At 31.9% G+C, this 17,316-nt stretch overlaps 2 protein-coding genes across 3 annotated transcripts; both read right to left on the bottom strand.

Moving 5' to 3' along the window:
• Positions 1 to 1,454: 1,454 nt before the first annotated feature.
• On the bottom strand, positions 1,455 to 11,892 carry LOC131954830 (sorting nexin-2). 2 transcript variants are annotated; one of them, XM_059318621.1, is made up of 13 exons: positions 11,772 to 11,892; positions 8,436 to 8,550; positions 7,963 to 8,153; positions 7,645 to 7,758; positions 7,395 to 7,536; positions 7,124 to 7,202; positions 6,820 to 7,012; positions 5,663 to 5,680; positions 4,171 to 4,264; positions 3,812 to 4,017; positions 3,461 to 3,604; positions 3,015 to 3,167; positions 1,455 to 2,622 (listed from the first exon to the last, which is right to left on the bottom strand). In XM_059318621.1, the coding sequence occupies exons 1-13, from the start codon at positions 11,856 to 11,858 to the stop codon at positions 2,572 to 2,574; spliced, it is 1,587 nt and encodes a 528-aa protein (XP_059174604.1). In that variant the 5' UTR covers positions 11,859 to 11,892; the 3' UTR covers positions 1,455 to 2,571. The 2 variants fall into 2 exon arrangements, with proteins under 2 accessions (XP_059174604.1, XP_059174605.1); XM_059318622.1 differs by lacking the exon at positions 5,663 to 5,680.
• Positions 11,893 to 13,321: 1,429 nt separating this feature from the next.
• Positions 13,322 to 16,915, bottom strand: LOC131954823 (RIIa domain-containing protein 1). Its single transcript, XM_059318613.1, has 4 exons — positions 16,743 to 16,915; positions 15,515 to 15,591; positions 14,702 to 14,748; positions 13,322 to 14,249 (listed from the first exon to the last, which is right to left on the bottom strand). Exons 1-4 carry the CDS (start codon positions 16,887 to 16,889, stop codon positions 14,149 to 14,151), a joined length of 372 nt encoding a protein of 123 aa, XP_059174596.1. The 5' UTR covers positions 16,890 to 16,915; the 3' UTR covers positions 13,322 to 14,148.
• Positions 16,916 to 17,316: the final 401 nt, after the last annotated feature.

Genomic DNA, 17,316 nt, shown 5'->3' with positions numbered 1-17,316 from the left:
TTTTATTTATCTAGATTTCAATGCGTAAGACGTCAATTTTTTAATAAATATAATAAAAGATAATTTATAATATAAAAAGGTATTTAGTATTTAGAAATTAACAGTTTTTGAATCGCTGAAATCTAAACGTCGTGATGTAAACAAATGGCTGTTGCTAAGGCTCGTAAAGCGCACCATTGATCGATCTTGCCACACACTACATTAGTATGATTAGTACAACGTAGCAAAAGTTTAGAATCCGGGCAAGCGCGACCTTCGGTGGCCATAAATTATTTAATAACAGAATTAATTTTTAAAAGTGAATTTTTGCAGTTGTTTTACATCTGTCAGTTTAATTTTTTTTGAATGTTATGAGTTCTATACTGATAAACAGTATGATACAGGCCTATCTTATCCCAACCCAGCTGTATTCATATTTTAGAACGAAATTTTTGCTTCAAAAAAGAAAAATAGCAATTTGTTCTTTGGGGGAGGGGAGAAGAGGCTGAAATATGACGTCATTTTTGCGGCTTTACATATTTGGGGGGGGGGGGGGGTGCCTAACGTTTTGTGACAAGACAATGGGCGAATGGAGGGTGGGCAGAATTGTGAAAAATGCGTAGTCAGCTATGGATGACATCTGTTTAGAAATACGGCTCGGTCGATTAGCCATACCAGTTACCACCAGTGTTTCTTTCAGACTTTTTTCTAAGGGAAGGGGGCACTTGAAATTTTCGAGGGGGGGAGGGCGGGGGACTTTCTTCGGAGGGGTGGGGGCGAAGAAACTCTGCATACCTCTCATTTGAATCACTAGTACCTACGCTAGCACCGTTTGTATCAACAAGTCCCCAAGTACGTGAGTGCTGTACAAATCAGATAGGCTGGCATTAATCATGTACCAATGGGTCATCCTTAAATGACGTCACGCTTTTTTTTTTACCATTTTAACCTCGCCTCCTTCACAAAAAGCCAGACCGCACCCTAAAATGACGACACACCTCAGCATACAACCCCTATCAAAATTGCAGTTGAATTTTTTTTTAAACATCGATATTTTGTCCAAAATCGTGTTTGAACTCTGTCAACATATAGTATTTTAATCAATTCCTATTACAATTTAATAAAAGTTTACTAAAACGCGAAATAACAGCTAAAATACGTTTTCTAACAATGCTTTTTTATGCTGCAAAAGTGTGACGTCACACCATCTGAACCCCCCACCCCCTCCCCTCATCACACACGTCACACAATTACGGACACCCCCCCCCCCCCCCCCCTTTACGAGTGTGACATTTATGGACGACCCGTAATGTGATAGACAGGGATTAGTGCTGTACCAATGGGATAAGCTGGCATTATGCCTGTACTAATGTAATAGACGGGGGTGTGTGCTGCACCAATGGGATAGATTGGGATTAGTGCTGAACAAATGGGGTAAGCTGGGGTATGTACACCAAATGAACAACTTATTTAGAAACGTCTTCAAACACTTTTAATTCTTAATAAAACAATGTTAAAATAAATTGTGTAAAATTTTTCAATGAAAAAGAAAACAGCAATAAAATGAAAAACGAATGTGCAACTGCGAAGCGTGTACAGCCCAGTTTGAATATCAAGCTGACACACAGTAGGAAATAAAGAAATGTTCTGTTAACACAATTGATTTGCTTATAGAGTACCACAAGTTGTTATTCTAATGAAGCTAAAACATCCAGGTTTCAGTGTTCTAATATCTCTTGCACAAAATGTATCACAATACAAATATATATTGATGTATGCTTTATGCTGGTAAATGAACATACACAGTGAAAACATTTAAAGAATATACATTGTAAAAACAACTGCTAAGCATGTACAAATAAATTAATTTTTTGATACAGAAGTTAAAAAAAAATTTCTTTAAATAAGTACTGATTTCTTTTTTTTTTTTTTACTTTTGAATTTAGTATCCCTATTTTAAATAAAATAAAGCATAAATATTTTTTGAGAAAAGTGTTTGTTAAGCAACTACTACAGAAATTTGACTGAGACCCATTTAAAAGTAAATTATTAAACAGTTAATGTATGGTTTTAATTAAGTTTGAAAATACACTGACAGTGTTCACCAATCATTAAAAAAAAATAAATCCCAATGTATAACAAAAATAATAACTTAATTTGAATCATTAAAACATCCAAGAAAATTCACATTAACATTTTCATTTATTTATATAATCATTGTAAATTGTTTGGAAAATAAATAATGGTGGAAAAATAACAGTACAATTGAAACAGCACAACTAATACATTTTTTATGGAATATTTAACACCATTTAATAAACTGCACATTACAGTAATTATGCTATTTTTTTTAGCATAAATCCAAACACTCATTACCTATGGTCCCAAACTTTTGAACTATGATAAATTCTTCATCTAAATACTACAAATGCAGTGAATGGAGATTTATACAAAATTGTTTTTTTAATTTGGAAATTAAATTTCAAACGAGAGCTTAAAACGGCCCTCCCATCCACTTTCATACCGCACAGATTACAGTTTACACTCACATTTTCAAACATTTATTTATCAAAGCTAAAAAACATTCGGGGTCTAGGCTATTGCTTTGGCCTCTGGCAGGAAGGTTTCCCAGTATTTTATGAGCTGAAACAAATGAATGAGATAAGTCAGCCAATACAAATTTCTATCAAGTTAAAAAATCAACTTCAAACAGCTTTTGTTTAGTTTAGCCTTCATTCCTCCCATATCCATGACATTAAATGTTTAGGCAGATAATGAATGCATGCTACACAATAATTTCATAAACTTTAATTGAACTCTAAGTTTTCTATCATTTACCACATATTTTTGCAAACAGATATAAAAATTGTATATCTCTCAATTATATCCTATGCCATATTTGATAAGCCACAAATTATATTAAAGAATCGCGCAGCTAAACTGATTAGTCAATTTTTAAAGAAAAAAATGTATTACTAAATAAAGCTAGTCAATTTTTAAAGAAAAAATATATTACTAAATAAAGTTAGTCTAACCTTTTCTTGGTTGTCCATAAGTACTTCAAGATATTTAATCACACTTTCTTTAAAATCATTGACTCGAAGTTTTTCAAACCTCACCATCTCTTTTTTTATGTTTTTAGAAATAGTTTCAAAGTCTTCTTGTCCCTTTTCAACCTTTTGCTCCCACTGTAAAAATATAAAAGTAAACAAAATTCTTTTAACAATAAGTTAAACCTTTAGCAGATTACAACTGACAAAAATATGTCAAAAGGTAAGATTTCTAGGAGATGAGGACTAGATGTTGAACAAAGACTTAAGTGATACTGAATGCAGTCACTGATGAAAATGGCTTGGACACTTAGAGATCAGGAACACCTTTAGAACCATGGGGACATCTGGCTTTCAAACAATATACTCAATAAAAACTACAACAGAGTTAAAAGATGTTTCTAATGGGAAAGTTAAATACAGAAACAAACCTCTTCAATCTCAGCTTTAGCTTGTGATATTTTATCAGTTTTGTTTTGCATCTCTAGCTTGGCCTTGTTCTCTCTCTTCTTGCCCAGAGTGGCTTCTGCATCTTTCCAAAGTTTGTATGTCTTGATTCTCTCATGGAAAACATCCTGTAACATACAATTATCATTTGTAAGGATCATATTATTGACTTATTTCTCAGCCTGTCAAATTTATTACAGATTTTTTAAAATAATTTTAAAAATTATATATAGTTTATCAAATACAAAGGTAAATACAACATTGTTTATTTTAAAGGACAACAACTGGGCAAATAGTAAGTATTTAATCATGGATAGTAGCAAAGAATAAATTACTTTGACAGCCCCCATAAGAGCGACATAGTCCTTCATCAACTCTGCCATTACAAAGAAATCTGCCTCTGCCTGCTCTTTGTGCATCTGCTCAATTTTTTCTTCGGTCTCAGCCAGTTGCGACAATGCCCGTGAGAGTGCAGTATGTTCTTCTACATTCCCAAGCATCGCTGCACTTTTGGCAAATACTGCAGTGCTTTGACTCAACTCTGTTAAAATTGTTAAATTATACTGTATATTAGAAACTTTATTCTTTTTTTAACTTAAAAATTGCTTTAAAAAAACTATCAAAAAGTAAAAATATAACAATGAATGTTCCAGAGAGTAAATAATATCTTTAATAAATGTGATATATCTTCTACCTTTACGATGCTGTGAGAGAGTCTCTATATTGGTATGAAGTTTTCTCAGCTGTATATCTAATGCCTCAACTTGCTGTTGTTTCTCTTCAAACCACTAGAATAAAAAATACATTTTTCATTTACTTTAATCAGAATAAATGAACAAGAATCTTTCATTTTCAAAGTATTGCTTACTCAGTCAACTTTTGTTTTTCAAATTAAATTTTCAAGTTGTCAAAAAAAAAAAAAAAAACTACTAATATTTTTAATGTTAACAGTAAATTTTGTAAAATACAATAAGGGGTGACCATAAATGATGTCATATTTTTCTCCAAATTTTTACCCAATACTCCTTCACTTAAACTGATTTCAAACTTTTGCCTACAACTCCATACTTTCTGGTTTTATTTCCATAAGGAAATATAAATAAAGTTATTTCAATTTTACTGAAAATAGTTAACCTTTGCAAGAATACATTGTTAATTTTTTGCCAGGTATGTGATGATTAACCAAAAACGTCACTAATAATAACACTATTAATACCGAAAATTTTAGCAACTTTGTTTCAATATTGATGCAACTATCAATTTTTATAACAATTTACAAAACCCCACTTAAAAAAACCTTTGTAAAATATATAAATGTGATATCACACTTCCTCACCCCTCCCCCCTCATCTACTTATAAGTAACCCCAGCAAAGTGATTTCATATATGGACAACCCCCTTAATCATTTAATGTTCAAAGTAATTAACATTTTTTTTATATCTATTATGTCACGGATGTGTATATCATATTTTGCTCCAATAACAATCAATACAATATAAAGAAAGCTCTAGACATTGGTACACAAATGTTTTCATGGGAAATTTCTACAGGCAACAATTAAACAATACCTAAACACAGTATACTAATATTCAAAGCTTAGCACAAGCCAGAGTTAATCGACAATTATGGCTTCTCATATTACTAATGAACTCTGTTTCATAATTTTAAAGTTTTCAGATGATCAATGCCTTTAAGTTTATATATAAATGCTTTCACATGCTTTAAATAAAAAACATTAAAGATTAACAAAATGTAATGACAGAAAACTATCAAATAATTAGACTAAAAAACAAAATATATTGAAATATATTTACAACATAATGTATGTTATTAACAAAATTTTAAAGGAAATGTAAAAAAAATAATCGACAGCATGACATAAAAGAGTTTTTTACATTCATTAATATGGTTTTTTGAAGTTAAATGCAAACAAATATGCACAATCTAAAAAGAATGCTTAAGTGCCACAATAATCCACATTAAGGATGCAGTCATGCAAAATGGAAGATTAGAAAGAGAACAGATGAATCTGAACCACAATATATAAAATAAATACAATTATAATGGGGGAGGCAAATAAATTTTGGATTATGCAAGCTAAAACATGAAAAAACAATCCAACGAACATCACTAATTAATTAAGAAATGTGATTAAAAACACACAAAAATAGTGAATATTTGTTACCTCCACCTCTTGATTCCACTGGCCCGAGGGAGATCGTGGGATGATTGAGCAAAAATAGTTATGGAGATATAAACCCCATGACTGCAGATTTGATGGGTGGTTCAGGGGAGACAGTGATAGACAAGGGAGGGAATAAGGTTGGGTTTTCTTTCTATTTGCTTTAAATTCTGTATTATACTTTTTAATTCCATGACACAAGTACAAATGAACTAATATTGTATTAATGCTATGGGCAGTCAGGAAAATACTATTAGCATTTGCTGCTGTAGCTATTTGGAAAAAGGGTTTTATTTTTTAAAAAGAGGATTAAATTCTAGCTTTGTTCTAATGAGGGTTTTATGTAAGTATATAATATAAAATATTATATATATATATATTTAATAAGCATCGTATTTTTAAAATGAACCCTTAAAGTTAATATTTATCTAACATACGGATTATCAAGTTTAGTTAATTATTACAAAATGCTTATGTTGAATTAAAAATATTACGAGCAATTTCAAAGCCTTTCAGTTCATGGCTATATATAATTACCCTACACAATTTTACCCCTTGAAATTATCTTCTTCAAAGTGAAAACATTTGTGTACAACGCCATCAGACACAGCATTAAAACTGTTCAAACTCATTTTTTTAAAGAAAATCTTTTAAATTAATCGTTCACTGACATATAAATGAGGTTAAAATTCAAAAGTAAGGTTAGATCTAATACGACTGCAAGTCTATACATATTTCATGTACACAAAAGAAGCTCAGTATAGGGAGAAAGAGACTTCATAAACAGATGTTAAAATGCTAAAAATGTAATCAACTAACAAAATTTACAAAATATTTAGTAAACCAGTTAAAGCTGATCTCTTGAATTAAAATTTAAAAGCTTTACATAAATGTTACACACAGTAATAAAAATATATTTCCATTTATGGAACATATCTGTACAGAGATTTTGATTTGCAAGTCTTCATAGTGATAATCATGAAATCTTGGCAAGCTGAGAAAATGTTACCCAAATTGTCACTATGGTTTAAATTAAAATTTTCATTAAGTTGTTACCTGTGGTCTATGGTTTAAATAACATGTTGAAGCATTAGGTTGTGGTTTATGGATAAGAAAAAAACCTAAATTCACACCTAACCGTAAATAAAATATTAACCAACCTCATCACTCTCGTCAACCTTCAAGGTAATTTTCTCAAAGGACTCTCCGACTTTATGAAACAATCTCATGACACCAGCTCCACTCAAAGCAGAAGTGCTAGTAGACTTTGGAAGGTCCCCATCTTTTGCAAGAAATTCAATAAAATCTGGATCACTAGCCAGTGTTGGGTGTGCTGCAGTGCGAATAAGAAATCTACAATAAAAAAAAAAATATTTAGTAACAAAGTTCTCAATATAAATACAAGTTTAATAAACAAGATGTTGAAATTTTCTTATTTTTAATTCATAAATAAAAATATTTCACCTTTCAAGCGCAGCTCGACGTCTTTCTACAAAATCTGATGAACCTGATTCCTCTTTGGACATCTTAACTTTTGTCATACCTGAATATAATTCAGATTTTTAACCACTAAATCTCAATAAGTGACTAAAAAAAAATAACTAAATTCTCATTCATAATCAGTTAAACAATACTTTTATTATTTACTTAATTTTTAAAAAATGAAGGATAAATCTAGTTTTTCTTTAGATAAACCACACATATATGAAAAAATTTGGCATCAGAACTGTCTCACCAATAACACTTTTTTCTGGAGCAGGTGGCACAATAATTCCCAAAGGCACATGTTTATCAGCCAATTTGGCATGCATGCCCAAAAAGTCACTAAAACGTCGAAGAACTGCATTTTCAGGACGTCTGTAATTTGGGTTAGTGGTCTGAAAATTTTAAAAAATGTTCTTCAATAACATTTTAAAATGGGACTAATAGCACCCAAGCTTCAGAGAACTAAATTTTCAGAGAACTAGTTCACAAAATCATCTTACCTTACTGACTATTTTATACACTATGTAGGCTGACATTCCATCTCCCATTTTCAATGTTTCAGTTATTTTAATATCAATCTCATAAACTTCCTTGTCATCAGAACTTTCTGCTACCTAAAAAAACAAAATATTCAACAAAATAATTGGAATTGTATACGACAGAACCACAAGGGTATAGGTATAACATTTTTAAAAATCCTACTGAGAATCTATTCTCATTGTTATAAAAAAGCAAATTTTAACATGACAAAGAAAACAAAATAATCATGTTTAAAACATATTTTACAATACAAATACAAAAGAGTAAAATGCAATTACATCATCATTCTTCAAAGAAGGAGCTGCTACTTTTGTCTTTGCTGTTACTGCCTGTGAGATAGGAATCTGTGGTGTCGATTCTTTAGCAGTGGCTCCAACTGCAGCATTAGGCTTAGGCTCTGGCGTTTTCTTTGTAATGTTCTCTTCTTCAGCATCTTCATCAGAGTCTAACTTAATTTCAGAACTACCACCTAAACATAATTAAATGTGTATATATATATATATATATATATATATATATATATATATATATATATATATATATATATATATATATATATATATATATATATATATATATATATATATATATATATATATATATATATATATATATATATATATATATATATATATATATATATATATATACACACATAGGCCTAATCATATTTTATTTTATTAGTTTTTATTAACAATTGTATTTGTAATTTTAAACAACATGAGTAGTAACAAAAATATTATATATATACCTTTAAAAAGATCTTCATCCTCATCTTTATCTTCATCATCAGAAGATTTATCAATCACAGGTGGTCTACTATAGACATGTTCTGGGGATTTCTCTGTTTCTGGAGAGGATGGTTTCTAAGAAGTTGATGAAAATAAAAGTATAATTTCTTGAAAACATTTATTTATTTCATTATGCACATATAAACAAAAATAGCAAATTTTAACCCAGTCTTGCAATTTCAGATGGGCGGGTGAGGAAGAGAGCATTCAATTTAGTTCTATTAGGCAACCAAAAATATAGGTAGCAAGAAATAGAACTATCACACTATACCTTCATATTCTGAGGTCAATGATACAGATAAACTGTACCTTACATATTACACCCTCTAAAATTATTATTTTTCATTTGGTTAGCTAGTTTAGTGTTTGGTTTGCCAAGGTTGGTGGGTAAAAATTTAGAGAAAACCCTTGATATTTCATAGTATCCGCCGCCAACCAATCAAACACGCGCTTTCAACGCGTTTTGGTTGGCGGCTGACGTCACGATGACGTCACGCGACCCGTAAACACGGCGTTTTTGGAGCTAAAAAGGGCCGAAAAAGCCATTTTTTCTACGTGTAGTTCGGATTTTTTTACGTTTTTTAAAATGGGCCCGAAAATGACACTTTTTAGAAATGGACATAGCCATTTTTTCGAAGAATTTATTTAAAAAAGGGCCGTTTTGAGCTATGTTTCGATGTAAACAAAGGCCCATGTCAACACGTGTCAAACCACGTGAAGGCACCCGATCGACTATTTCGGTCACGCATGAGTGGTTTTCGTACGTTCTCGTTAACTAAATACCAGTTTCTTGACAACAAATTGGAAAACAACAATTTCGTGAAAATAACGACCCTAGAGGAATGGCTTTTGAAGATTATTAAATAAAAATCGATGTATTGGTTACATGTGTTGATTCTAAAGTTGTCTATAATAACTATAATTGACTAGTAGGGCATGCTGAAACAACGGCCTTAGGGCGCCGTGTAGTGTGCAGTTTCGCTAAATGTAAATTAATCAGCCGGCCGCAGATCGACCGCAAACTGTTAAATTTGTTGAATGTGAAAAGCATACTACTTACAAATTACTTTTGAATATTCACATCACACAAAATAATCCCAAAGAAAGCACAAAATAAAATCCGTTAGAAAAGCATCACCATGAAATTTGAAAACCACAGTATGTCAACCTTAACCAGCCATCTTTGGCTCGATCTAGAGGTCATTCTTTAGCCTACACATGTGCCTTGCCAACAAATTTAGTTTCTGATGGTACACGAGATTTAGATCAATATATTAATTAACAAACTAACTGAATTCCAACATTCTATCACTCTAATCCTAAAATGAAACAAAATTTGAAGCACAATGATCTAACGAATAAATCCCACTCTAAGTAAGTGTCGCAGCTTTAATCCTGGATAGAACCATAGTGTGTAGTCGTGTTGTGAGTAAACTTGCACGAGATAAAACACCGACCTAGACCTTCCTGATGCTGTGTATGGCCCCAAAGTTAAATGCTGGGAGTAGGGGAGGGGAATTAGATTTTTTTTTCAATAGTTAGGTCACCAGTAGCTCACGCATCCTAACGGGGTTGAAAGTGTAACTTTATATTCAACTAGGCAAAAGGTGGAGGGTGGTGTCATTTAAACGACGGAGCTATATTTCTAGTCGAAGAATACGGGGAAGCCGGCATTTGAAGCCGGCATTTCATTATTGTCATTGCTATTGAGTACAACCCTTTATTCTAGTTTAATGCACGACTAGGCTACTCATTACGAAATCTAAAAAAATGTGGTTGTGCTACCATGCAAAAGTAGCCTAATATTTCTACTGAATAGGGTAGGTATTTGACTTTGTTTATTTAAATGCAGATCCCATTAGCCTAAACATATTTGGATGCACATTTTAGTTATATCGTAAGGATTAATTTTATAATACAATGCATATATTCTGGCAGTCCGTCCTTCAAGTATTAGTAGTTATTGGACTATCCATAACTTGTATTTCAAAGATTTATAATGAGCGGGATGCACTCGATGTTTTAAGTGCTACATTCGGTAGCTGTTACTTTGTGCATGACAGCATCCCAATAGTTCACTGGTTAATAATGTAAACTGAGCTTGACGAGACTCCCATCGCCAAGCAATCGTATGATGATAGACCCAGCAAGCATCACTCGTTAAATTCGACAACATGGCTATACCAGTCCTTGATTATTTTCATTACTGCCTCGAAACGCCTAGTTCTTGGTTTAAAAAAAAAAGTCTCCCCCCCCTTTCACGCTTGCGCCGACGACGTCATCATAGACCAATACCACGGAGCATTTTTTTTTTCAACGAGTATAACACACCCCCCTCTCCCCCTCACAGCAAGCGCCAACAACGGTCACCCAAGGCCAATAACACGAACCACGGAGGATTTTTTTTTTCCAATGAGTATATACCCTACCCACCCGCCGCCTTACAGAATACCGCTAGTCTTTAAAAAAGGGTTAAAAGTTTACCTTTGAGCTCAAGAAGGGGAGAGGGTGGTATTGAAACAACGATGTTCTTTAATATGTTTAATAGTACAAATACAAAGTAAAAAATTATACTTACCTACTTCTATAGCATCATACATAATTTTATAATTAGCAAATTAATTAATTAATTAAGTCTAATGATAATGAAGGGAGATAGTTTATTTTGGTTAAGGCACGACACACAACACTATGCGTGCGTGGTATGTGGCCTGACCGACCGAAAGGAGATTGTTTATATTATTGTTTTGAGTTTATATTTAACTCAATGCAACGAGCCCGCCGGTTGGTTGAGGCCACGCCGGGGGGACGATCTGACCGGGATTCAAAGGGTCGATTCTAAATATCATCCGGTTGGTGTACCCAACTTGCATTGAGTTATTGTAACCTACCCACCCGCTTTCAATTTACATATAACAATATAACAACCTAACAATTTTTATTTAATTGCAACAGTCAGAGAATGTTTTTTGCTTTAGTTTAGCTAAAAGAACAAACTCAAGCTTACTTTTTTGTAGGCTCTAACTATTAAACAGGTAAATTAATCAAATAAAGGGTTAAACTATTACTGACTAAATCTAGCAATAATTAATAATATATTATTGTGACAAAAAAGAAATCCGTGCTATTTTAATAATTTTACTAATTTTAGTTTGTGCAATTTTTTCTTTTAAATGCCGGAAGCATAACATAAACTGGAGCTGTGTTTATATAAATTATGGGTCTTATTGTGATGGGTAAATATGCATTTGAAACACCAAAATTATCTTTGAATCTTAACTAAGTGAAATTTATACCTCCTTGGCATCAGAAAACAAATCATCATCTTCTTTGACTTCATCTTCATCATTGTCGAATGGGGGAGGTTCCACTCCATCAGCCATTTTGCGAATCACGTGATAACTCTGAATGTTTTCTGTCTGGAGTCACGCCCCTTATCAACTAAAAATTATTTCGAAATTTTCTTTACTTCGTTTTGTATAATATTATAATTTTAAGTAAGCATACGATATCTCCTTTAACCAACACATTTTTTTCTTTTCGCTTTATTTCGGCCCGCTGTGATGATTTTATATATAATATTATATTGATGCAGTACATTATATCATCATCATTTTTTCTTTAAGTTCCTTGCGGAGAGCATCGAGCATTTGTCAAAACCTTCTACTCTTCTAGGTCTCCTGCCACTCTTTTCAGCTGTTTCCAATTCCTTTCTATCCTTTTGACCTCCTCCAGCATGCTACATCGCCATACATTATATAAATTATATGGTAATGAACCTTATTATTACTCTTACTCTGAGGTCTTATGAAAGAATTTTCATCCATTGATTAAAATTTGGAAGGTTTTTTATTTTAGTGGTGGGAGTCAATTAAATATTCCAATATGCAATTCTTGAAAAAAAAACAGAATATTTTTTTAAAAGTTATACTCTAAAGCATCCAAACTAGAGTCTATCTATATTAAATTTTCCATACAAACCTACATTCATTTGTTATAACTAGGGTGGTCATTTATTATGATAAACAGCTTGGAGTTCAGTAGTTTTTCATCAGGAATACTAGGATAACATTTCTAGTTCAAATTTACCCAAACAATTGAACAGAGATTTTTACACAATAGGTAGTTATAATTATTCAAACCATCTGCATCTAACAGATATTGTAGATAACTGGAAATGTGGGCCATAACATTCAGGACAATAATCAGAACAAATTATTTTATTAGTGTATTAAAGTAAAATAGAGATCAAACCCGGGTTGAAGTAAGTAGAACGTCCCTGAGTCCAAAAAGCTCTGACAGGTGGCCTAACTAACTAATTTTAGGGAAAATAAAGGCGGCTAAGATAAAAAAATAAAATAAAAAATAAAAAAGACTCCCCAACATGGCGCTGAAGTGGAACCCACCCGGAAAGAGAAATAGAGGAAGACCACTGGGAACATGGAGGAGGGAGATGGAAGAAGAAGTACAGGCTACTGGCAAAACCTGGCATGTACTAAAGTGGCTCGCCCAGGACAGGGTGGAATGGCGGAGATTTGTTGCTGCCCTATACTCCACAGGGAGTGATGAGGATTAAGTAAGCAGAGTGCTGACCACACTATCTCTTCATTTGTTGAGGTCACAGTAACAGGTGAAATCTACTTCACTTACCCCATGGACCATCAGGGTCAAAGAAGGGAACTAAACTTTTATTAAACTTTAATTTAAAGTAAAAGCAACACAGCATGCTAATGGCATAGTAGTTGTAGACATTTTAACCTTATTTTTATTACTTTTAAAATAGTGCATAAAGTCTTTCTTCCAACAGACTGTATTTTTAAGTAAGGACAACTTCAGAGTTAGATTTTAAGTGTTTAATGTTTAACACAAAAAATATTTTTGTCATTATCAATGCATTATCTTAAATAAAGACAACATTCAATAACAAATAAAGATGATAATAAAATTATGAATGAATGAGCTAAAAGTTACTATGCTAATGTGAAGAATAAATTAGGATGTCCTTATTGTAAGGAATTATAAGACTTTTCAAAGTAAAAGTATTTTTATACCAGTACTTAAAACAAACTTAAATTAATTTTTTTATGGCTCATAGGGGAAGAAGAGAGAGAAGCAGTCACTTAAACACCATCACCTAACAAATAAAAGTATACAATAGATATAAATGACATTCAATGCACAGAAGCAAAATTTTTCAAGTCAATAACATGAGATTCTGTGGAGTCTGTCTCACTCACCAGTGTAACACATTAAATATACCTGGCCTATTGTAATAGTAATAGGAAAAAATATTATGCAGATATAAAATCAGTTGTTATCACAGAAATAAAAATCTTAACACCTACCTACAACACACTAACAATAACAATTTACTTTTTAGTAGGCTAAATGTTTTTTTTATGATCATTCATATTTTATGCTTTCAGTGTAACTGTAAGTGAAATTATATCAACCTTATTTAACTTCTGTAAAGAAATGTAAACAATAAGACTTTACTTGCTCGTAACATTGAAACATTAGTTATTTTTTTTATTTATTTTATTTTTTAGGTACCACTGAAAATGTGACATTCTGGCTGATTAAAAAAACCTTATTCTAAAATATAATAATTATTTCTTGTTACATGTACTTTTTATTCAAGAAAAATCTCTATAAAAATGACTAAAATACATTTTAAGTCAAGCTTTGAATGACACGGTTTTGTTTCAGTGTTTCTTGACGACCAGCCAGTTGGCTCTCCACTTTGTCAGCAAGTCCTGGGTTGGTAAAATATTCTGAAAGTATAGTTTATTGTTATCAGTTGAGTAAAATAAATGATTTCTATGAATAAAATTCTTTTTCAAGTAATTTCGAATAATAGGCAAACTATTTTTTGCCTAACAATACTAACAATTATTAGCTAAATCTATATGATTAATATTTCAGAGCATTTTTAACCAATATTTTCTTACTATAAATTATAAGATCATTCCATGTTTTAACTCAAATTTTTTCTTTAAAAAATTACATGTTTGTCTGATTTACATGTCAAATTGAACACAAATACATTCATATTTTAAAATGTATCCATGCTGCAGATACAGATTTGTAGAGCCTGTTAAAAATTAATTATTTAACCCTTGAAAGTTCAGCCATTTTGTTTTAATATCCAATTACATCAACACACAAATTATAAGATATAGTTAGTCATTGTATTTGATTTCAAAATTAAATATTGACTACTCACCTGCAGCAAATTCTCTAATGCTTTCTGGTCGCTTTGTGAGGACATCACTAAAAAAAAAAAATTCAAGTTATACACATTGCTATCAGTTGAGAGAACATCACTATATGGTATTTTCAAAAATGATGTGTGAGTGATGGGATTTGAGTCAGAAAGTGTGACTGCACAGTTTTGCATTTTAAAAAGTAATATTAGAAATCAATTTTAACCATTATTTAGTTTTAAAAGACTTTTATTTTTGTAAGTTATAAAAAGAAAATTGATCAATTTGATCAATATGTTCAATGTTGAAAGAACTCAGTCAATATTTTATTTAAAAAATCACTGTTTTAAAAAAACAGCAATTTTTGTGACTATGGTGGTAAGGGGAAGGAGAGGGGGAGAGACAAAAAGTGTTTTAAAAAGCTTGACATCTTTTAAGGATGCCACCTATTTTAATATCAAAGTAACTTCCAGTTACATTTCTAAATGCATCTAATTTAAGTAAAGCTATTGCTCTTTTACTATGATATAGATCTGAAAACTGTTGAGGGTAACAAACATATATTTCCCCAATCGGACAAAAATTATATATTTACCTTATAATTTAAATACAGGATCAGTAAGATCTTGTTACTGGATTTTGCTTTATTTAAATGTAAACCAAAAAATGGGGATGGAAGTTTAAATTGAATTAAAAAGTCCAATGTATAATTTGCAAACACACTTTTTTAATTTAGTCAGTTTTACATAGTTGAATTCGGCATGAAATTTGGGTACTTGATAATTATGTCTCAGGGTAGTTTCACATTTGAAAAAGCTAACTTTTTATATTACCTTAAAAATCCAGCAATCAAACACTCTACTTCAGGGTGATCTCTTAAATATTTTTCATTGCCAATTCTTGTTTTTACCTTTAAAAAAAAACATGTAAGTAAAATATTAAATAATTATTATGGATCAGCTGCAGTGTGACGAAAATAACCAAAGCAATAAGGAAGATAACAGTTAGGGATTTTGCTAAGGATTTTGCCTGGTTGTTGGAAGATTCAACGAAACGTATAAAATTCTTTCAGCTTAGATTTTAATATGCTTCTTTTGTGACCCCACTCAAAGCCAACAGGAAAGTCCTCATAGAAGTTTTTGATGACTGTGATTACTTTGGTTGGGATTCCATTGTGTCATTGCTGACAAAATAGATTCTCTGTCAAAAGCTTTTTCAAAATCTACAAAGGTGATATAGATGGGAGACTCCCATTCAGCATATTGTTTTATTATGTAGCTGATTGAGCTCAATCCATCCCTATTTCGGTATTTGCGCTTTTGTATTTCTTTGCCAATAGGGTCTAGCCCAGTTTTTCACCACAGCTCAGCATTGTTCAATATGCTGCGGAGGCATTCGTTAATGAAAGTCTATGTTTGTTGTTAATAGATTGCATTACCCTCAATGTCTCAGAACCGTAGAGGTCAGAGGAGAACAGAGATTTCACATCACTGTTAATTTTTTGTTAATCACTCATATTTTGTAAAGTGGTAGATCTAGATTCTAGTCTACTAACTTCTTATAGATCTAGTTCTTAAATTGCTTACAAGACTACAACTACAGTTTCAGAGAATATTTTTCTAGATCTTCTCTCATATTCTAGATCAATCCAAACCTGCTACATTTTCATTTTTCTAGAAATCTAGATTTTAAAAATTTAATCACTAAGTCTGAGGAAGTCACAAATCTAGCTCTAGCTAGAGACTAGATCTACGTAACATTATCATTGGTGGATTTAGTATCTAGTATTTTAGTCTATATTCTAATTACAAATACTAGATCTAGATTAATTACTAGAAAATCTAGATCTAAGTATTACTAAGTAAGTACTAACAAACAGGAGACTGAGAGAACTCAGAAGTCAAGAACAAGAAGAGAGCTGGATCAATCTAGTTTAAATCTAGACACTAGAGTCACTAGACTGAGTGAGACTGTCTACTACTAGAGTAGATCTAAATTAAAATTATCCATCATTAATATAGAAACAAAAGTAAATATTATTATTTTTTTAAATTTCTAAACCTTAAATTGATTAAGGTCCGCTTGCTGAGCATGACTTAAACCACCAAGATCATCATGTCCACCTAAATCATGTTTTTCCATCCCATGGGGAGGTCCATGTTTAGGCTGGTCGGACATTTTGAACTCCTTGACGACAGTAAATTTCATTTGCTTCCCCTGCTCCTTTACTGGCTTTACGCGTGCGCGCATGTATAATGTTTTCGAAAAATTTGACCTTAGATACTAAATACCTAGACATAGATTTTAGATTTCAGGCGCATAGATCTAGATATTAGATATATTTGATTTTATAAAGGTGTGCAGCATTATTTTTATATAGTTAATATAAAATACTCATCGCGTATACAATCTTATCGTGTAGGTTCCCTTTCCTCATGTAGTAACACACTCAGTATTTATTTCAAAAATTTTATTGCTGGGTGCTGGGGGGAGGGGGGGGGCATTGATTAAAATAGGCCTATTTAGTATTTAATACTATTTATTTTCTATATAAATTCTACTTTGTTCGTTAGGTGGGGGGGGAGGGGTGTGGCAGTGCCCCCCTCAAGAGGTGCCTTGAAAACACTCTGCACAT

Source organism: Physella acuta, unplaced genomic scaffold (genome assembly GCF_028476545.2).
Source record: "Physella acuta isolate Inbredline_101_S28 unplaced genomic scaffold, ASM2847654v3 ptg001034l, whole genome shotgun sequence".
Classification (NCBI taxonomy): Eukaryota; Metazoa; Mollusca; class Gastropoda; family Physidae; genus Physella; species Physella acuta.
Note: the sequence above shows the minus strand (reverse complement) of the source record. Positions and strands in the feature narration are given on the sequence as shown.

Coding starts and splice junctions, on each gene's coding strand:
- LOC131954830 (XM_059318621.1), bottom strand. CDS start 11,858: ATGGCTGATGGAGTGGAACCTCCCCCATTCGACAATGATGAAGATGAA. Junction 7,759..7,962: donor CTTCTTTGAAGAATGATGAT/GTAATTGCATTT, acceptor TTGTTTTTTTAG/GTAGCAGAAAGTTCTGATGA. Junction 2,623..3,014: donor TTATGGACAACCAAGAAAAG/GTTAGACTAACT, acceptor CATTTGTTTCAG/CTCATAAAATACTGGGAAAC.
- LOC131954823 (XM_059318613.1), bottom strand. CDS start 16,889: ATGAAATTTACTGTCGTCAAGGAGTTCAAAATGTCCGACCAGCCTAAA. Junction 15,592..16,742: donor CGGACCTTAATCAATTTAAG/GTTTAGAAATTT, acceptor TTTTTTTTAAAG/GTAAAAACAAGAATTGGCAA. Junction 14,749..15,514: donor TTGATTGCTGGATTTTTAAG/GTAATATAAAAA, acceptor TTTTTTTTTTAG/TGATGTCCTCACAAAGCGAC.